The 16,424-nt window shown below is 36.0% G+C and overlaps 1 protein-coding gene across 4 annotated transcripts in view; it reads left to right on the plus strand.

Moving 5' to 3' along the window:
• The first annotated feature begins 164 nt into the window (after positions 1-164).
• The window catches only part of LOC123538315 (uncharacterized), a 57,261-nt gene continuing 41,001 nt past the window's right edge, over positions 165-16,424 (plus strand). For all 4 annotated transcript variants that reach the window (XM_053530212.1, XM_053530213.1, XM_053530214.1 and 1 more), the window contains exons 1-2: positions 165-272; positions 5,968-5,991. In XM_053530212.1, the coding sequence (XP_053386187.1) occupies positions 180-272; positions 5,968-5,991 (117 nt within the window). In that variant the 5' untranslated portion in view covers positions 165-179. The remainder of the gene's footprint in view (positions 273-5,967; positions 5,992-16,424) is intronic.

Raw genomic sequence — 16,424 nt, forward strand, 5'->3', positions numbered from 1 at the left:
CTTACAGGGCGAGTGCTCTACTGACTGAGCTACCCGGCTGCCTAAAAGTAAACGTTTAATATAGGAATTTGTTTTTTGTTTTCTGTTTGCCGTTACATAACCCCACACCCTGACAGTATACAGTAAATACTAATGTTATAATATTAAGAAAAATATATCATCAGTGTCCATACCACAGAATGACGCATTTACTTAATTCTTTTACAGAAAAGGATATTCCTATTCCTAGGCGACTGGTGATAGCCTTTTATGAGGAAATTAAGGAAATTGAGGTAAATTAAGTTTTTCCTTTTTATTATTTAAGTTACAAGAAATATATTTAAAAAAGATGATCGGCGAATTGTAATAAGAAAAGAAGTTTGTGAAATTTTCATCTAATAGTCATCTTTCATCTAACATTTTTCAAATTGCAAAACTAAACACCGCACTTTAACAATTTAAATGCTATTGTTTCTCTTTTAATTTTTTACAAAGGTTTCGTAGGGTTGCAATTTTGTTTCGCTTATCCTTAGACGAATAATTGCAGCAGTAGTTTGATGAAGATTCATCAAGTGGTTCATGAAAAGAGGGCATTAAAAGTGTTTATATGTTTAGCTAAGTTGGTCCCTATCCCCATTTGTAACAAGATAGCAGGATACCTTAAGATGTTGTTACACAACAAGTTTGCATTACATTTTAGTGGGTAATGCGAAGAAAGGCACATCTACTTTTAGCTATAGTGGTCCCTAATAGGGCCTAAGTTCCTGTATAAATAAATTCGGAAGAGGACCTTATAATGATGCTCCAGACCAAGTATGACAAAGATCCATCAATCTGTTCATGAGACACTGTCTAAAGGCATTTCTAGTTTTAGCTCTAGCAGCCACTTAAAGGGGTCAAATGTCCAAACTGAACAAAGTTGGCTGCGGCCCTAATAAAGATGCAACAAATCAAATTTGATGAGAATACATGAGAAAAAAATAATTAAAGGATTTTTTATTTTAAGCTTTCGCGGCCCCTAAAATAGGCCAACTGATAGGCATTGTAACTGAAAAAACCTTCAAGTAGGAGCTATCTACATTAAATATAAGTGTACTTAACTGCATCAAAGTACAAGGACTGAAAAAATTATTAAAATATCATTTCCTGAAAAAGAGTTATTTGAGCTGAAAAAATGATCCCGGATGAAATATTCGGAAAAAATGGAGACAACTCTGCAAAGGCTTTCTGATAGGCTTAAGTGACTATTGACCTAGAACCTCATGCAAACTATGCACTTTTTATCTTTAATCATGAAAAAAGCATGCATACTTGCCAAATGGATTAGCAACCTGAATACAAAACTATGTAAAGATCAAATAATTGATTGCCCTGGGGAAAGTAAGACATTTTTTGTGGTGAAATTTGTCAACAATCAGACGACATTTTAAAAACAAAAGTCAAAACCCACAGAATTTCACAAGGTGAAATATGTTGAAAAGGCTACTGCTATGAAGAGAACAATCTCAACTACCCATACATATGCGTCAAAGTATGGGAAAAAATATCTACAAATATGAGAAAATCGAAGAAATCAATTTCAAGACTGTTAGATGCATAACTGTGTAATCATGCATGGTATTTATCATAGATAGAGGTTACTTTTCCTTTGCACTGATATAACGTGGGCAGGATTAGGATTAAGAAACGGTGTTCACTCAACAATTTCACTATATAAACGGATTGTTTCTCTCGTATAAAGAAGGCCTAGTGTAAGTCTCTACAACTGATCCCGCCTTAACAAATGCATATTTGCTATTCTTGAATCTTTGGACAATGACGTCACACCTATAAAAAGTGAAGGTCAAGGGGGGACACATATAACTGTAATTATTATTTCACTATTTCTGCTTCATAAGCAAAGTTTGACCATAGTCATATTACGTAGATAACCTGCATGCAGCGTACCTTCATTTCAATGTAATGAGATTCAGTCATTGTATAGCATATACATAATAGAACAAATTTCAACTGACTTCAATATTTGCATACCATACTAAAGAAAAATATTCAAATATAATAAATAAGTTAACTAATTTATAACAAATATATCAAAGCAAACAAGTATTCATTTTAATATGCAATCTGAATAAATCACAAAAGCAAGAAACCTTTTCATATACAGACGACAATTGTAACAAGGAAAATCTTTTAAAAAGTAGAAGACTCTTACCACACCCTTATTCACGTGATACGCAGATCGTATTCAGCTTTTTCTTTAATTTGATATATGTTGTTATTTGAACAGGTTTTTATCATATTTATTAAACTTACTTATCATTTTGAGATATATCAATATTCTTGCTAAATATACTGAGCGAAAGTTAGCTTTAAAACTGTGAACAGCGTCGTTTAGAATAAACACTTTGTCTACATTTCAGTAAGCGTAGCACAATCGGCAGAGTGAAACAAGTTGACACTCTCGTCCAATCAGGCAGAGTGTTGCATAAATCTTTCATTTTGATAAATTATCTATAATGCGTTATCAAGTAGTTTGATTTGCAAACTGAAGTCACGTTGCATGGGTCAGCCAAGGTCACGAATTCGTTCTTATAACGGCATTCGCCAAAAATAGATATGTCTGTATCTTATATTTGTTACTTCATTTCATTTTTTTCATTAAATCATAACTACAAAAAAGGGCATTTACATTTTAGTGATTCAACGAAATAGCCTCCAAAGAAATACTTGCTACGGAAAAAACTATGGAAGGATATTTAGGTAAATATTACACAATGCCTGCTGACTGTTACAATTTACTCACTGACACTCCCATTGTGCATACTGGTATAGTAATCATGCATGCTGGTACCTTTAACACGCTTGTTGACAATGATACCACGCTTGTTGACAATGATACCATGCTTGCTGACAATGATACCATGCGTGCTTGAAGTTACAATTTCTTTGCTGCTTAGACCCTGATGTCTATATCATAATTTCATTTGGCAAAATGACAGTGCCGTGTACCGTATTGGAATATTTCAACATGTTATGGTTATACTGGTTAATCTGTAATGCATCAAAGAACAAAATTCACGAAGGGATCAACCAGTAAGGAAAATGTAACCAGGCACTAGGCAAAATAGGAGTAAGCATAATGTCATTTCAAAAGTATATGTCACATTTTGATAACAGGGGGCGCTATGTTCAAGTGGTCGTGTTTTTCCGTACTTTGAATAATTATTTGCCGGAAAGATTATCGAGGATATCCGAATATGTATAGAGATCTAACAATAGTTACTTCCCCTTTTTGCAAGTCGCCATTTGTCTTAACTTTATTATCCCCCGCCGATGAAATCGGGAGGTGGGTATTGAAGTGACGTTGTCCGTCCGTCTGTCCGTCCGTGCCCGCGAAATGATGGTTAAGTGACTGCATAACGGTACTTTCTCTTTGATGTCATTCATTCCGTTCTGTTTATGTGACCTTTTTCTTTTAATGTGACTGTTAGAACAATAGAGAGAACAATGGGGGTGTCACATAAATACCGTTTCGTTAGAACGTCCGTCCGTGCGTCCGTCCGTCCGCAGCCATTTCTCAGTAACTAGCAGGTAGAATTTCATGAAACTTGAAATAAACATGAACCAACATACTGCGATGATGCCCGTCAAGTTTTTTTTAGATTGGTCAATTTCCCTTAGAGTTATTGCCCTTGATTTAATGAAAAATGCCCAAAAATGTCCGTCCGCAGCCATTTCTCAGTAACTATCAGGTAGAATTTCATAAAACTCAACATACAGCAGCATACTGCGATGATGCCCGTCAAAATTTTTTTATCGGATTGGTCAATTTTCCTTAGAGTTATTGCCCTTGATTTAATGAAAAATCTACATCTGCAGCCATTTCTCAGTAACAAGCTGGTAGAATGTCATGAAACTTGAAATAAATATGAACCAACATACTTCGAAGATGCCGTTCATTTCTTTTTTCAATTGGTCAATTTTCCTTAGAGTTATTGCCCTTTAAATGTTTAAAAATCTACAGATTTGTACATAACAAACCAACCCATTGGTAGAATTTCATTAAACTTCTTACATTCTTTTCAATGAACATTTAGTATATACATGTGAAGTTTTGTACCCACACCCGGTCACCCCCTTGCCTTGGTCACACACCCTCTCCCTCTCACCCCCCCCCCCCAAAAAAAATAAATCATTCCCTTTTCTTTTTCGAACCATCCATGAATATTTATTAGCATGCAGAGTTGTTCCATTCCCCCACCTCACTCTCCACTCGGTCTTGCCCACCAACCCGATCATACGTCCCCATCCCCCACCCAGTTTTTGTTTTTTTCATTTTTAATTTTCCATCAATCTTTATAATCAACAGGTGAAATTTTGCACCCTCACCCGGTCACCCCCGCTCCCCCCACCCCTCTCTCTCCGCCGCCCCCCCCCCCAAAAAAAAGCATTCATTTTCTGTTAAAATGATTTTGACGAAATTCTTTGCTTCTTAGTTACATCCTTAACTTTTTGCCAGAAATATTTTTTGGCCATTCCTCACCTCAAGCCCTTTCGGCGGGGGATACCAATTCATCGAATTTGCTTTTTATTTTTAATGTTGCGTTTATTTACAAGTGACGTGTTATATAAATGGAAGACTTACAGTTTGAAATTCCTGAGATTTCACAAATTAAACTGGCTGTTAAGGACAGAATTTTGCAGATTGCTAATAATGTGTCAAACTGTCATTTTGAACATGTAGAATATGAACTTGAGTCAGTGACGACTGTTTTGACACTTAGCCAAGAGCTAATTAAAATCCGTTATAGGCCGGATATTCCCGTTACCTTTCGCGAAAACTACAAACTTGCGCCCCCTGGTATCAAAATGTGACGTGCAATGTTGCACTTTGCATTATGCTTACTTTCAACTTGCTTATGGCTGATTGCACTTTCATATTGTGTGGTCACATCGTGTATTTTCTTCTGTGAGCATTGTAACTGTGCAATGTTGCTCATATACAGTCCCGGCATGTTGAAATATTCCAATACGGTACACGGCACTGTCATTTTGCCAAATGAAATTATGATATAGACATCAGGGTCTAAACAGCAAAGAAGTTGTAACTTCCAGCATGCATGGTATCATTGTCAGCAAGCATGGTATCATTGTCAACAAGCGTGTTAAAGGTGCCAGCATGCATGATTACTATACCAGTAAGCACAATGAGAGTGTCAGTGAGTAAATTGTAACAGTCAGCAGGCATTGTGTAATATTTACCTAAATATCATTCCATAAAAAACCTTACCATTTCCTTCGACACGTTCGACCGATGGCATGTTTTCTTAGGTCTCAAAATGCCCGTTTTAAACCCGTTCTTAATATGCATTATGTTTTGCGGGCAGGGTGCTGCACCTAATATTTTTAGCATCATCTGTCTGGTTTTAATCAAGACTAAAGAAGTGCTAATGCTGTTTCAGCTGTTACATGTAGTTTATTAGGTTACAGTAAAACTGTTTCATAATCATTGACCGCTTTCTAGTTCAAAGTGAAAATAATGAGCATTTTATAACGATAACTAACACAATGTTTGGCAATTAAGAATATATACTCGATACGAAAAAGCCAATATATTTTACTTACGTGAAGGTCAATTAACAGCGTTTATACGTCGGGCGTAATAACTGCACGAGGGCTTAGCCCGAGTGAAATTATTTGTACGACGTATAACGACCCGACTGTATGTTAAAATACTATTTTGCTATAAATTATTATGATTCTAATATTCCTTTAATCTTAAACAGTAGAAAAAATATAAAAGCGCTCTTTCTTTGTCGCAGCAAAAGCACGTTTAGGTGAAGTCATTCTAGCGTAAGAATATATTGATAGAGACAAGCGTATTAGACAAAATGATATATAATGGATCAAAAACATACTGTTTAAGTCTTAAATGAAATTTTTGTTCTGTTCTATTGAATGATTTTTTTATTTGTTTTTATTTTTCAGGGGGTGTTTAAATGCAATTACATAGTAAGTACAGTTGTAAATACAGTTTATATTGATGAAAACCAGTTATATTTCTATCGATAATTTACAGTTATTTTGTTCTACATAATACATAAATAATACTGGTAACAAAAAGGAAAATACAAATAGGCTCAATTATAATTTTTACATAAGCATAGCTTTGCTGTTAAAGTAAACAAAATTGTAAGATAATAATAAGTAGCTGGTTTGATAATGTAAGGTAAGTACTTACAGTAATACAACTGGTGGAATAAAGTTAAGTTTAGTACTAGAAGCATGAAGTAACAAAACTGTATTGATAGTAATAAGGTAAGTATTAACAGCATTTGGTATGTATGTGTACTGGGTTTAACAGTATTTTTTAACAGTTTTTTTCAGTCGTATAAACGATGATGTCTACTTGCAGCAGTGAGCACAATGCCCAACTTTATATTGCTGCTTTGCTGAAATATTACGTTGTAGTGACATGACATGATACCCCACCAAGTCACATTGTACTGACATCGTGCTGACAAGTCCTATTACTATCATTTTAATGCTAAGCGCCAAGCGAGGAAGCTACTTATATCATTTATACGTCTTTGGTATGACGCGTCCAAGAATCGAACCTACGACCGCCCGCACTCGAAGCGGACGCTATACCACTAGGCTACCGAGGCGGTAACAGCATTTAATAACACAACTGTATTGTTTAACAGTAAGGTAAGTACTTGAAAGCATGCAGTAACAAAAGTGTATAGATAAAGATAGGATAAGTACTAGAAGCATGTAGAAACGCAGCTATATTGATAGTTGTAAGGAAAGTAACAGCAGTATACAGTAACACAAATGTATTGATAATTGCAAGGTAAGTACCAGCAGGATGCAGTAACACAAATGTATTGATAATTGTAAGGTAAGCACCAGCAGGATGCAGTAACACAAATGTATTGATAATTGTAAGGTAAGTACCAGCAGGATGCAGTAACACAAGCGTGTTGATAATTGTAAGGTAAGTACCAACAGTATGCAGTAACACAGCTGTATTGATAATTGTAAGGTAACTACCAGCATCCTGCAGTAACACAAATGTATTGATAATTGTAAGGTAAGTACCAGCAGCATGCAGTTACACTACTGTATTGATAATTGTAAGGTAAGTACCAGCAGCATGCAGTTACACTACTGTATTGATAACTGTAAGGTAAGTACCAGCAGTATGGAGTAACACAAATGTATTGATAATTATAAAGTAACTACCAACAACCTGTAGTAACATAAATGTATTGATAATTTTAACGTAACTACCAGCAGCATACAGTAACACAACTGTATTGATAATATTAAGGTAAGTACTAGCAGCATTTAGCTACACAACAGTATTGAATAACTGTAAGGTAGGTACTTGAAACATGCTGTACCAAAACTGAAGTACTACATCCATACAGTAACAAAAATGTATTGCTAGTGGTGAGGTAAGAATTTTGTAACACAACTGTATTGATAACGATAAGATAAGTACTTGAAGGACTTTGTTTTGTTTCTTAGTTGTTTGTTTGTTTTTGGTATAGCGCCCTTTAATCAACAGTATTCCAGTTACGTAATGGCTGGCAGTTAACCTAACCAGAGTTCCTGGATTCTGTACCAGTACAAACCTGTCCTCCGCAAGTAGATGCCAGAATCCCCACATGAGTCAAAGGTGGAGAACTAATTATTTCAGACACAATGTCGTTTATCAAATAGTTACGGAGAACATACTGTGACAGGAATGGCCGTACCGGCGACAGTAACCATCAGAACAAATCAACACCCTTTACAATATTTACAAATTTATTTACATAAGATGATTATTTACAATGAATAGATGATATGAAGAAAAAAACGGATTATAAGAAAAAAAAAAAGAAAAAAAAGTTCAGTATCACCAGATACAATCTAAGTCCATTCTATGTACGTGTCAGTTCTTAATTTATTGCGAACTTTAAGTACACAAAAAGTATCTCAAATCCCTTTAAACGTAATATGATTCGTTGTCCCTATGGTGGTAGGTATTGCATCTGACTGACTTAAGAGCCACATAACAAAACATCCATGCAGTCCTTAAACCGTGTACGTTATTCCGGTCTGACTAACCATGGACTACAACTAGTAGGATGTGAATTAGCATCGTCTATACTGACTGTGCACACGAATACAAAAAAAAAAAAACAGCGTTTTGGTGTACGGAAACCATGGGATCAACGGACATTAATTAGATGTGCTATAGACTGGCACACAATTACAAATTACAATAATATATTACATACATGGTACTAGACTTGCCATATAGATTTATACATAACAATACAATGCAGTAATGGCGTTCCATAATTAACAAAATGTTTGACATAAGTTTTTGAAACAGTGCTTTACAATTATCACGATACAAATTTCAGTATAAATCTAACATCTTATATAAACGAAACGTTTAGACTCCTCTTTCTAAATAATTTACAAAAGTCTGAAAAATTAAAAAAATTATCCTGACATACCGAAACTAGCCAAAATCATGTGCCGAAAAGTAAATGTTACAGAATTCTGTAGAATGAACAAAAATTTACCAAATAAAAATCGTAATGCAAAAATCATACAAAAATCTAACAAATAAATTTCTTACCTCGATTGAGCATAAATTTCTAGGAAGAAAATAATTCAGACATAGATTCGTCTATAATGTCGGAAGGTGGTGTGCGCAATGCATATCTAGTCCAGTCTATTTAAAGGGTAATGTCCCGCCAAATACTAAATTTCATGGGATTCACGGCCTATGCGTAAACTCTTGACTATTTGTATTTCCACGGGATTCACGATATAGCCGGGGAATCTAACTACTTTGGCGCGGATTTAAATTGACAATTTGAGGCCCATTATAGTGGTTTTGGGGATAAAAACATGAATAATTACTGAAGTTTATAAAATATCAACTTTCTTGTTACTGAACCGAATCTAATGAAATTTACATGGATATTTAAGTTATGAAATACAGAAAAACCTTAGAGGTATTTCATGCGTGAAATCTAACATTTACCTCAATAACTCAAAAATTTACAAAAAGATGATGCAATACCTGCATTTACAATACAGATAAAATAAGGCCCGTATGTCAATTTGTGACACACGTCCCCCCTTAAAAAGAAAATTTATAATTTTCTTAAATGAAAACAAAATGACATACTGAAAATAGCAAACACAACAAAAAAACACACTGTCACTATCTGTACACCATATAATATAGCCACCTGTCTACACTCTACTCAAATAATCTGCGCCTACATTTTCTCTACCAGGAATTGCTCTAATACTGATCCTATATGGCTGTAATGCCAATGCCCATCTCATCAGCCTGGAGTTGCTAAGTTTCGCTTTATTCAAATAAGTGAGTGGCTGATGATCTGTCTCTAAAACAAAGTCTTTACCGAACAAATACCGGTGAAACTTAGCTACTGCCCATACTATCGCTAGACACTCCTTCTCTATCACTGAGTACTTTTGCTCCCTAGGTAGCAATTTCCTACTAGCATACGCTACAGGTAATTTCTCTCCATCACTTTCCTGAAGCAATACAGAGCCTAAACCTACATCTGAAGCATCTACTCTCAATATAAAAGTCTGATCTAAATCTGGCAACTTCAAAATAGGCGGACCCATTAAGCTAGCCTTCAAAGTCTGGAAAGCCTTTTCTTGACTTTCACCCCACTCTACAAGATTTGGCTGACCCTTTTTCGTCAAATCTGTGAGTGGAACTGCAATGGCGGCAAAATTGGGGATAAACTTTCTGTAAAATCCGACTACACCTAAGAATGAACGTATTGCCTTCTTGGTTTTCGGTCTCTCGGCATTCTGTATAGCCTGTATCTTATTTGGAACTGGTTCAAGGGTCTGGACATCTCCTATCATGTGCCCTAAACATTCTAACTTCTGAAAACCTATAAAACACTTAGTCGGTTTTGCTGTTAACTTAGCCTCTCTTAGTCTGGTTAACAACTCAGAAAGTGCTACTACAAGTTCTGGCCATGTGATTGTATACACCAGGATATCATCAATGAAGCTATCTGAGTGTCCTAGGTCCTTCAAAACCTTCCGCATCAGTCTACAAAACGTTGCAGGTGCGTTAACTAATCCAAAGGGCATCTTACGGAATTGAAACAAACCTTTCGGGGTTTCAAAAGCAGTCATTGGTTTAGCCTTATCAGACAAAGGTACCTGCCAGTAACCTTTGCTCAAGTCTAGTTTAGAAAAATATCTATACTTAGATAGCTTTGAAAACATCTCCTCCATTTTGCATAGGTTCGCATCGAAACGTCAGTTTTTGACTGCGAAATCTTCAGACTTAGTTATCTTTTTTCCTTATGAGGACAATAGGGGAGGAAAATGGAGCATTTGATGGTTCGATTACTCCCAACTCCAACATTTTATCTACTTCCTCTTTCATTACTGGCTGCGAATGAAAAGGAATAGGATAACCCTTTACTCTTATCGGATCTGTAGTTGACAACTGAATATCATGTTCAACTAAATTAGTATTTCCAGGAATATCTGTCAGTACATCTGACAAATTTTCTAACAAGTCTACTACTTCCTGCTTACATTCTACTGGTAACTCCGGATTTATCTCTACATCTTTGTACGTTTCTGTACCCTGCTTTATAGGACACAAAACTATATCCTTTTCTACTCTACTCGAAAACTCATCACTACTTTCATTCGGATCTAATCTGTCATAATCTCTCTGATCCTCCTCTACAATAGCTGCTCCAACCTTACTTAATATACCCTTATCTGGTATAGACTTACTATCATCCTTCCTTTCACAGTACTGTTTTAGCATGTTTGCATGAAACGTTTTCAACTTTCCGTCTACATCTATCCTGTAATCTAGTCTATTTACTACCTCTACTACTACGTAAGGACCCTTCCAATGTAACAACAACTTATTATGTTTCGTAGGTAACAATACAAGTACCTTACTACCTGCCTTAAACCTCCTATCTCTAGCCTTCCTATTGTAATACTTCTTGTATCTAGCACTACTTTTTGCTAACTGTTGCTGAGCTATCTTACACGTATCCTCCAACTTTTCTTGCAAATCCATAACATACTGGTAAGTGGTTTTAACCTCATCATTCTCCGTCTTACCAGCCCATAACTCTCTTAGCACAGTTATCGGTCCACGGATTGTTCTACCGTAAAGTAACTCAAAGGGAGAAAATCCCAAACTTTCTTGCGGAACTTCACGGTAAGCAAACAACATAGCATTCATATACCTATCCCAATCTCTAGGTCTCTCACTACACATACGCTTCAACATTTGCTTCAAACTACCGTTAAACTTCTCTCCTAAACCGTTACACATAGGGTGATACGGTGTTGTAGTTAACTGCCTTAATGACAATAACCTACTAACTTCTGCCATAAGGTCTGACGTAAACTGCGATCCATAATCGGTAAGCATTTCCTCTGGCACTCCTAATCTACTATACATATCTACTAATGCCTCTGCTACTCTCTCAGTTTCAATACTAGGTAGTGCTATAGCTTCTGGATATCTAGTAGCATAATCTACCATAGTCAAAATGTATCTGTTTTTCCTATCAGTCATAGGTTCGATCGGACCAACAATGTCGACAGCAACTCTCTTAAACGGAGTATCAATCAAAGGCATTTTTCCTAACGGAACTTTACTTACTCTACCCTTAGCTATAGTACGTTGACAAATACTACATGACTGACAGTACTTTCTAACCTCTGCCATTACTCCTGGCCAGTAAAATTCGCCTAATACCCTATCACTAGTTTTCCTTACACCTAAATGGCCTGACAGTAACGAATCATGTGCAACTTTCATCACAGTTTCTCTAAGACATTTAGGTACAATCAACTGTCTACTTTTGTCTAAATTCTGGGCGGTATACTCTCTATATAACAATCTATTCCTAATCTCAAACCTAACTGAACCTTTACCTCTACACTGCGTAATCGTACCTTCCTCGGCCTTCTTTCTACACAAATCTTTCTGTTGCTTTTCTAAGAATTCCTCTCTAGATACATCTAAAATCTGAGACGGAACTTTTAGCTTTACTTGCTTCTTAACTTTGGCTTGCGCCCTAGTTTCTACTGCTGACGCTAAGCTACTAAACTGAGGTTCTACAGCTCCCTCTACATTACCAATTATAACATCATTGGTAGGATTATCTACAACCAACGCCTCTACTATACCCTTGAAATACGGGCAATCAATATCTATTCTAGCTACATCTAGCCTATGTTCACTCCCATATATGTACTTACATCTACGTGTTTTCTCTAAAAACTGACTTGCTTCTACTAAGTCCCGTTTCACTATCACACATGTACAACCTGTATCTCGCATAGCGATTACATCCCTACCATTACAAGTACCTGGTTTTGTAGGACATGTACTTACACTAAGCATACCTAACTCCTCAATATCACTGAGTTCTATAATACTATTTCCACTCTCTGACCTACTTGACTTACTCCTATCTCTATCTCTATTTCTTCCTCTACCTCTACTCCTAGATCGGTCACGGCCTCTACCTCTATTTCTATTTTCCTTACTATTTCTATTCTCCCCTTTACTACTTTCCTGTTCCTGCTCTACTTCTAACTCTGCTGCTGCATTAGCACTATTACCGCCGTACTTTCCACTCCTACAGTAATATGAGCTATGCCCTATTCGACCACACTTATTACACTTCAGTACACCAAAGGGTTGATAACCTCTACCTCTATTAGCAACATTGCTACTACCTCTATTACTAGTGCCTACATTACGACTACTAGGATACTGTCTCTGAGGTATTTCATATGGTTTATGGTTCCGGTCCTTATTGGTTCGATTCACGACATACTTGGGACCTCCACGAGTCTTTGCAAACAAATCTGCATCTTCTGCTACATCCTTAGCTTTAACTAACTTCTTACTACTCAAATTCTGATATAGTTCTCTATTACATACATCTAAAAATTGGTCCCAAAGTATAAAATCTAATAATCCTTCGTACGTTTTCTCTACCTTACTCAGTCTAAGCCAACCATCTAAATATCTACTTAGTCTGGCTAGAAACATCACAAAGGTCTCTTTATCCCGAGGCCTTTCAGTTCTAAAATTTTTTCTTATAGCCATCGTCAGTGAGTTCAAACTGACGTAGCAAAGCGGCTTTCAGTTTATCATAATCCTTCCTATCTTCCAACGGAAGCCTATCAAAAACCTCTCTTGCCGTACCCTTTAGAAGGAACGGTAAGTTTAGTGACCATATCTCTTTATCCCAATCCTGCGCAACAGCGTACGTTTCGTACACATTCAAGTACGCATCCATGGAATCAATTTTCTCATCAAAGGGAGACATCTTAACCTTTACCTTTTTCTTACTCATCTTTTCTAAGTCTGTCTTAAACTTATGCTCCGTTTCTAATTTCCTACTTTCTGCTTCTCCTTCTCTGTTTCTAACTTCCTAGCAACACAACTTCTCCTTTCATTCTAACTTATCTAGTTCTAACTTACGTTCTAACTCTAATTTTCTTCTCAGCCTTAGCTACTACGTCGTTCATATTCTATCTTTTCTTCTGCACCTAACTTCTAACTCTAATCTTTCCTATGCTTCTAACCTTTCTTCTCTTTTCTCTCTGCTTCACTCTTAATCTCTCTGCTTCTAAACTACTTTGTTTTTCATATTCTATCTTTTCTTTCTGCAACCTAGCTTCTAACTCTAATCTATCTTTCTCTGCTTCTATCCTATCTTTCTCTGCCTCTGCTCTTAATTTCTCTGCCTCTAATCTATCTTTCTCTGCTTCTAATCTACTATGTCTTTCCTCACGTTCCCTAGCCTGCTCTTCCTTAACAAAATTACGTAACTCCTATCCTTCATAACCTATCTCCTTTCCTACCTTCGTTAACTCTACTACACTAGTCATGTTTAAATGAGTACACTACGTTAACACTATATAACACTACAGTACAACAGCTACTATAACAACCTGAGACACTAGTTAAACAATCGTGAGGGAATACTAGACTACACTAGTTTACACTAAGGCTCTACAGTTACCACTGAAGCCAAAACAAAATACTATACTCTACGTATATATTACACAAAACGTCCTCACTAAAATAATAATACACTAAGTTGGGCAACAGTACTATGTGTCAGTCAAGGTTGCATAGGCAACAATCAACAAAGTACAGTGACAGTAGGCTGCAACAATACCCTACCCTTATCAAATATCAATCAACTGTAACTAGTGTTAACACTTTAGTGTAATCAAAAAAAATTAACCAAAGTGCTTTATCCTAAGATAAAGTATAGGTATAACACAACTGTGTAGCACTAAAACTTAAAAGTAGGTAAAAGTTTATGCAAGTAAACAAGCTTGCTAACACACACACATTTAAAAAAAATACTGTATCTGGTATGTATACAGTACACTAATACAAAATAGGATCACTGGGAGAAGTAGGGCGACGCACAATTAAGAGTGAGTAGGATAACTCTCCTTGTCAAGGGCGGTCACTCTCAGCACAAATATATGGTGGCTTAATTATAGAGTGACACAAAATAAACCCAAAAGAAAAATAAAAGGAACGAACTCACCCCAGAATCCAAGTGTCGTAAACAACTGTCTATCAGTCTGTGACCACAAAAGCTGGTTAGCTGAAGCTACGGATCTGTCTTGTCTTGTCTGAGGTAAACCGTCACTCTGAAAAATGAATAAAACTATTATATGTGTAACAATAGAACAAAACAAGAGGAATCTTTACAAATTATTGCTGCAGTTAAATGGGTGTTAATAATGTTCGAATAGCTACTGTGTCTGGTCGACCAATCCCACTTCTGACACCATTGTGACAGGAATGGCCGTACCGGCGACAGTAACCATCAAAACAAATCAACACCCTTTACAATATTTACAAATTTATTTACATAAGATGATTATTTACAATGAATAGATGATATGAAGAAAAAAACGGATTATAAGAAAAAAAAAATAAAAGTTCAGTATCACCAGATACAAAGTTCGTATAGTTCCATTCTAATGTGACATGGTACAGTTCTTTAATTTAATTGCGAACTTTAAGTAGCACAAACAAAACGTATCTCTAAATCCAGTCCCTTTAAACCGTGAATACGTTGATTCCGTGTTGGCTCCCTATGGTGGTAGGTGATTGCATCCCTGAGCTGACTTCAGAGGATAACAAAAGTCAGCGTCTTTGCGGTTTACGGCACAACCATGGGACGAAAGCTCTGCGCTGGGAATATCACATCCAGGCGAGTGAAGACAAGTAAACCTCGGGCATTTTACTTCCGGGTTATGGCATCACCAGGTAAAATCGTCTGGCGGAAGAAGCAAAAATATATAACATATGGTAAGCACCATAGCAAAACATATAAGTCAGGGCATAAAACTGCTCCTTTGGGTACACCATACCTCCGTAGGCTCCCATAAATAATACGTGCTACTTATACAAAACATATGTGCTACTAAGTTCAGACGTCACATGATTAAAATACGTCACTAATTACTTCCATTATTACAAAAATTACTTACTTAAAAGACTAAAGTTAAAGTATGAAAAAGATATGAAAAGTATATGATGAAACATTATAGATACGGACATAATAAACTGCAGCTATTATTTACAACTACAAATTAACAAAATTCAATATAAATCAAACGTTATATCATAGTTGGTATCGATATAATATCTAATGCCATACACTACAACGGACATTAATTAGATGTGCTATAAACTGGCACACAATTACAAATTACAATAATATATTACATACATGGTACTAGACTTGCCATATAGATTTATACATAACAATACAATGCAGTAATGGCGTTCCATAATTAACAAAATGTTTGACATAAGTTTTTGAAACAGTGCTTTACAATTATCACGATACAAATTTCAGTATAAATCTAACATCTTATATAAACGAAACGTTTAGACTCCTCTTTCTAAATAATTTACAAAAGTCTGAAAAATTTAATAAATTATCCTGACATACCGAAACTAGCCAAAATCATGTGCCGAAAAGTAAATGTTACAGAATTCTGTAGAATGAACAAAAATTTACCAAATAAAAATCGTAATGCAAAAATCATACAAAAATCTAACAAATAAATTTCTTACCTCGATTGAGCATAAATTTCTAGCAAGAAAATAATTCAGACATAGATTCGTCTATAATGTCGGAAGGTGGTGTGCGCAATGCATGTCTAGTCCAGTCTATTTAAAGGGTAATGTCCCGCCAAATAACAAATTTCATGGGATTCACGGCCTATGCGTAAACTCTTGACTATTTGTATTTCCACGGGATTCACGATATAGCCGGGGAATCTAACTACTTTGGCGCGGATTTAAATTGACAATTTGAGGCCCATTATAGTGG

This window comes from Mercenaria mercenaria, chromosome 18, assembly GCF_021730395.1.
Source record: "Mercenaria mercenaria strain notata chromosome 18, MADL_Memer_1, whole genome shotgun sequence".
NCBI classification, from domain to species: domain Eukaryota; kingdom Metazoa; phylum Mollusca; class Bivalvia; order Venerida; family Veneridae; genus Mercenaria; species Mercenaria mercenaria.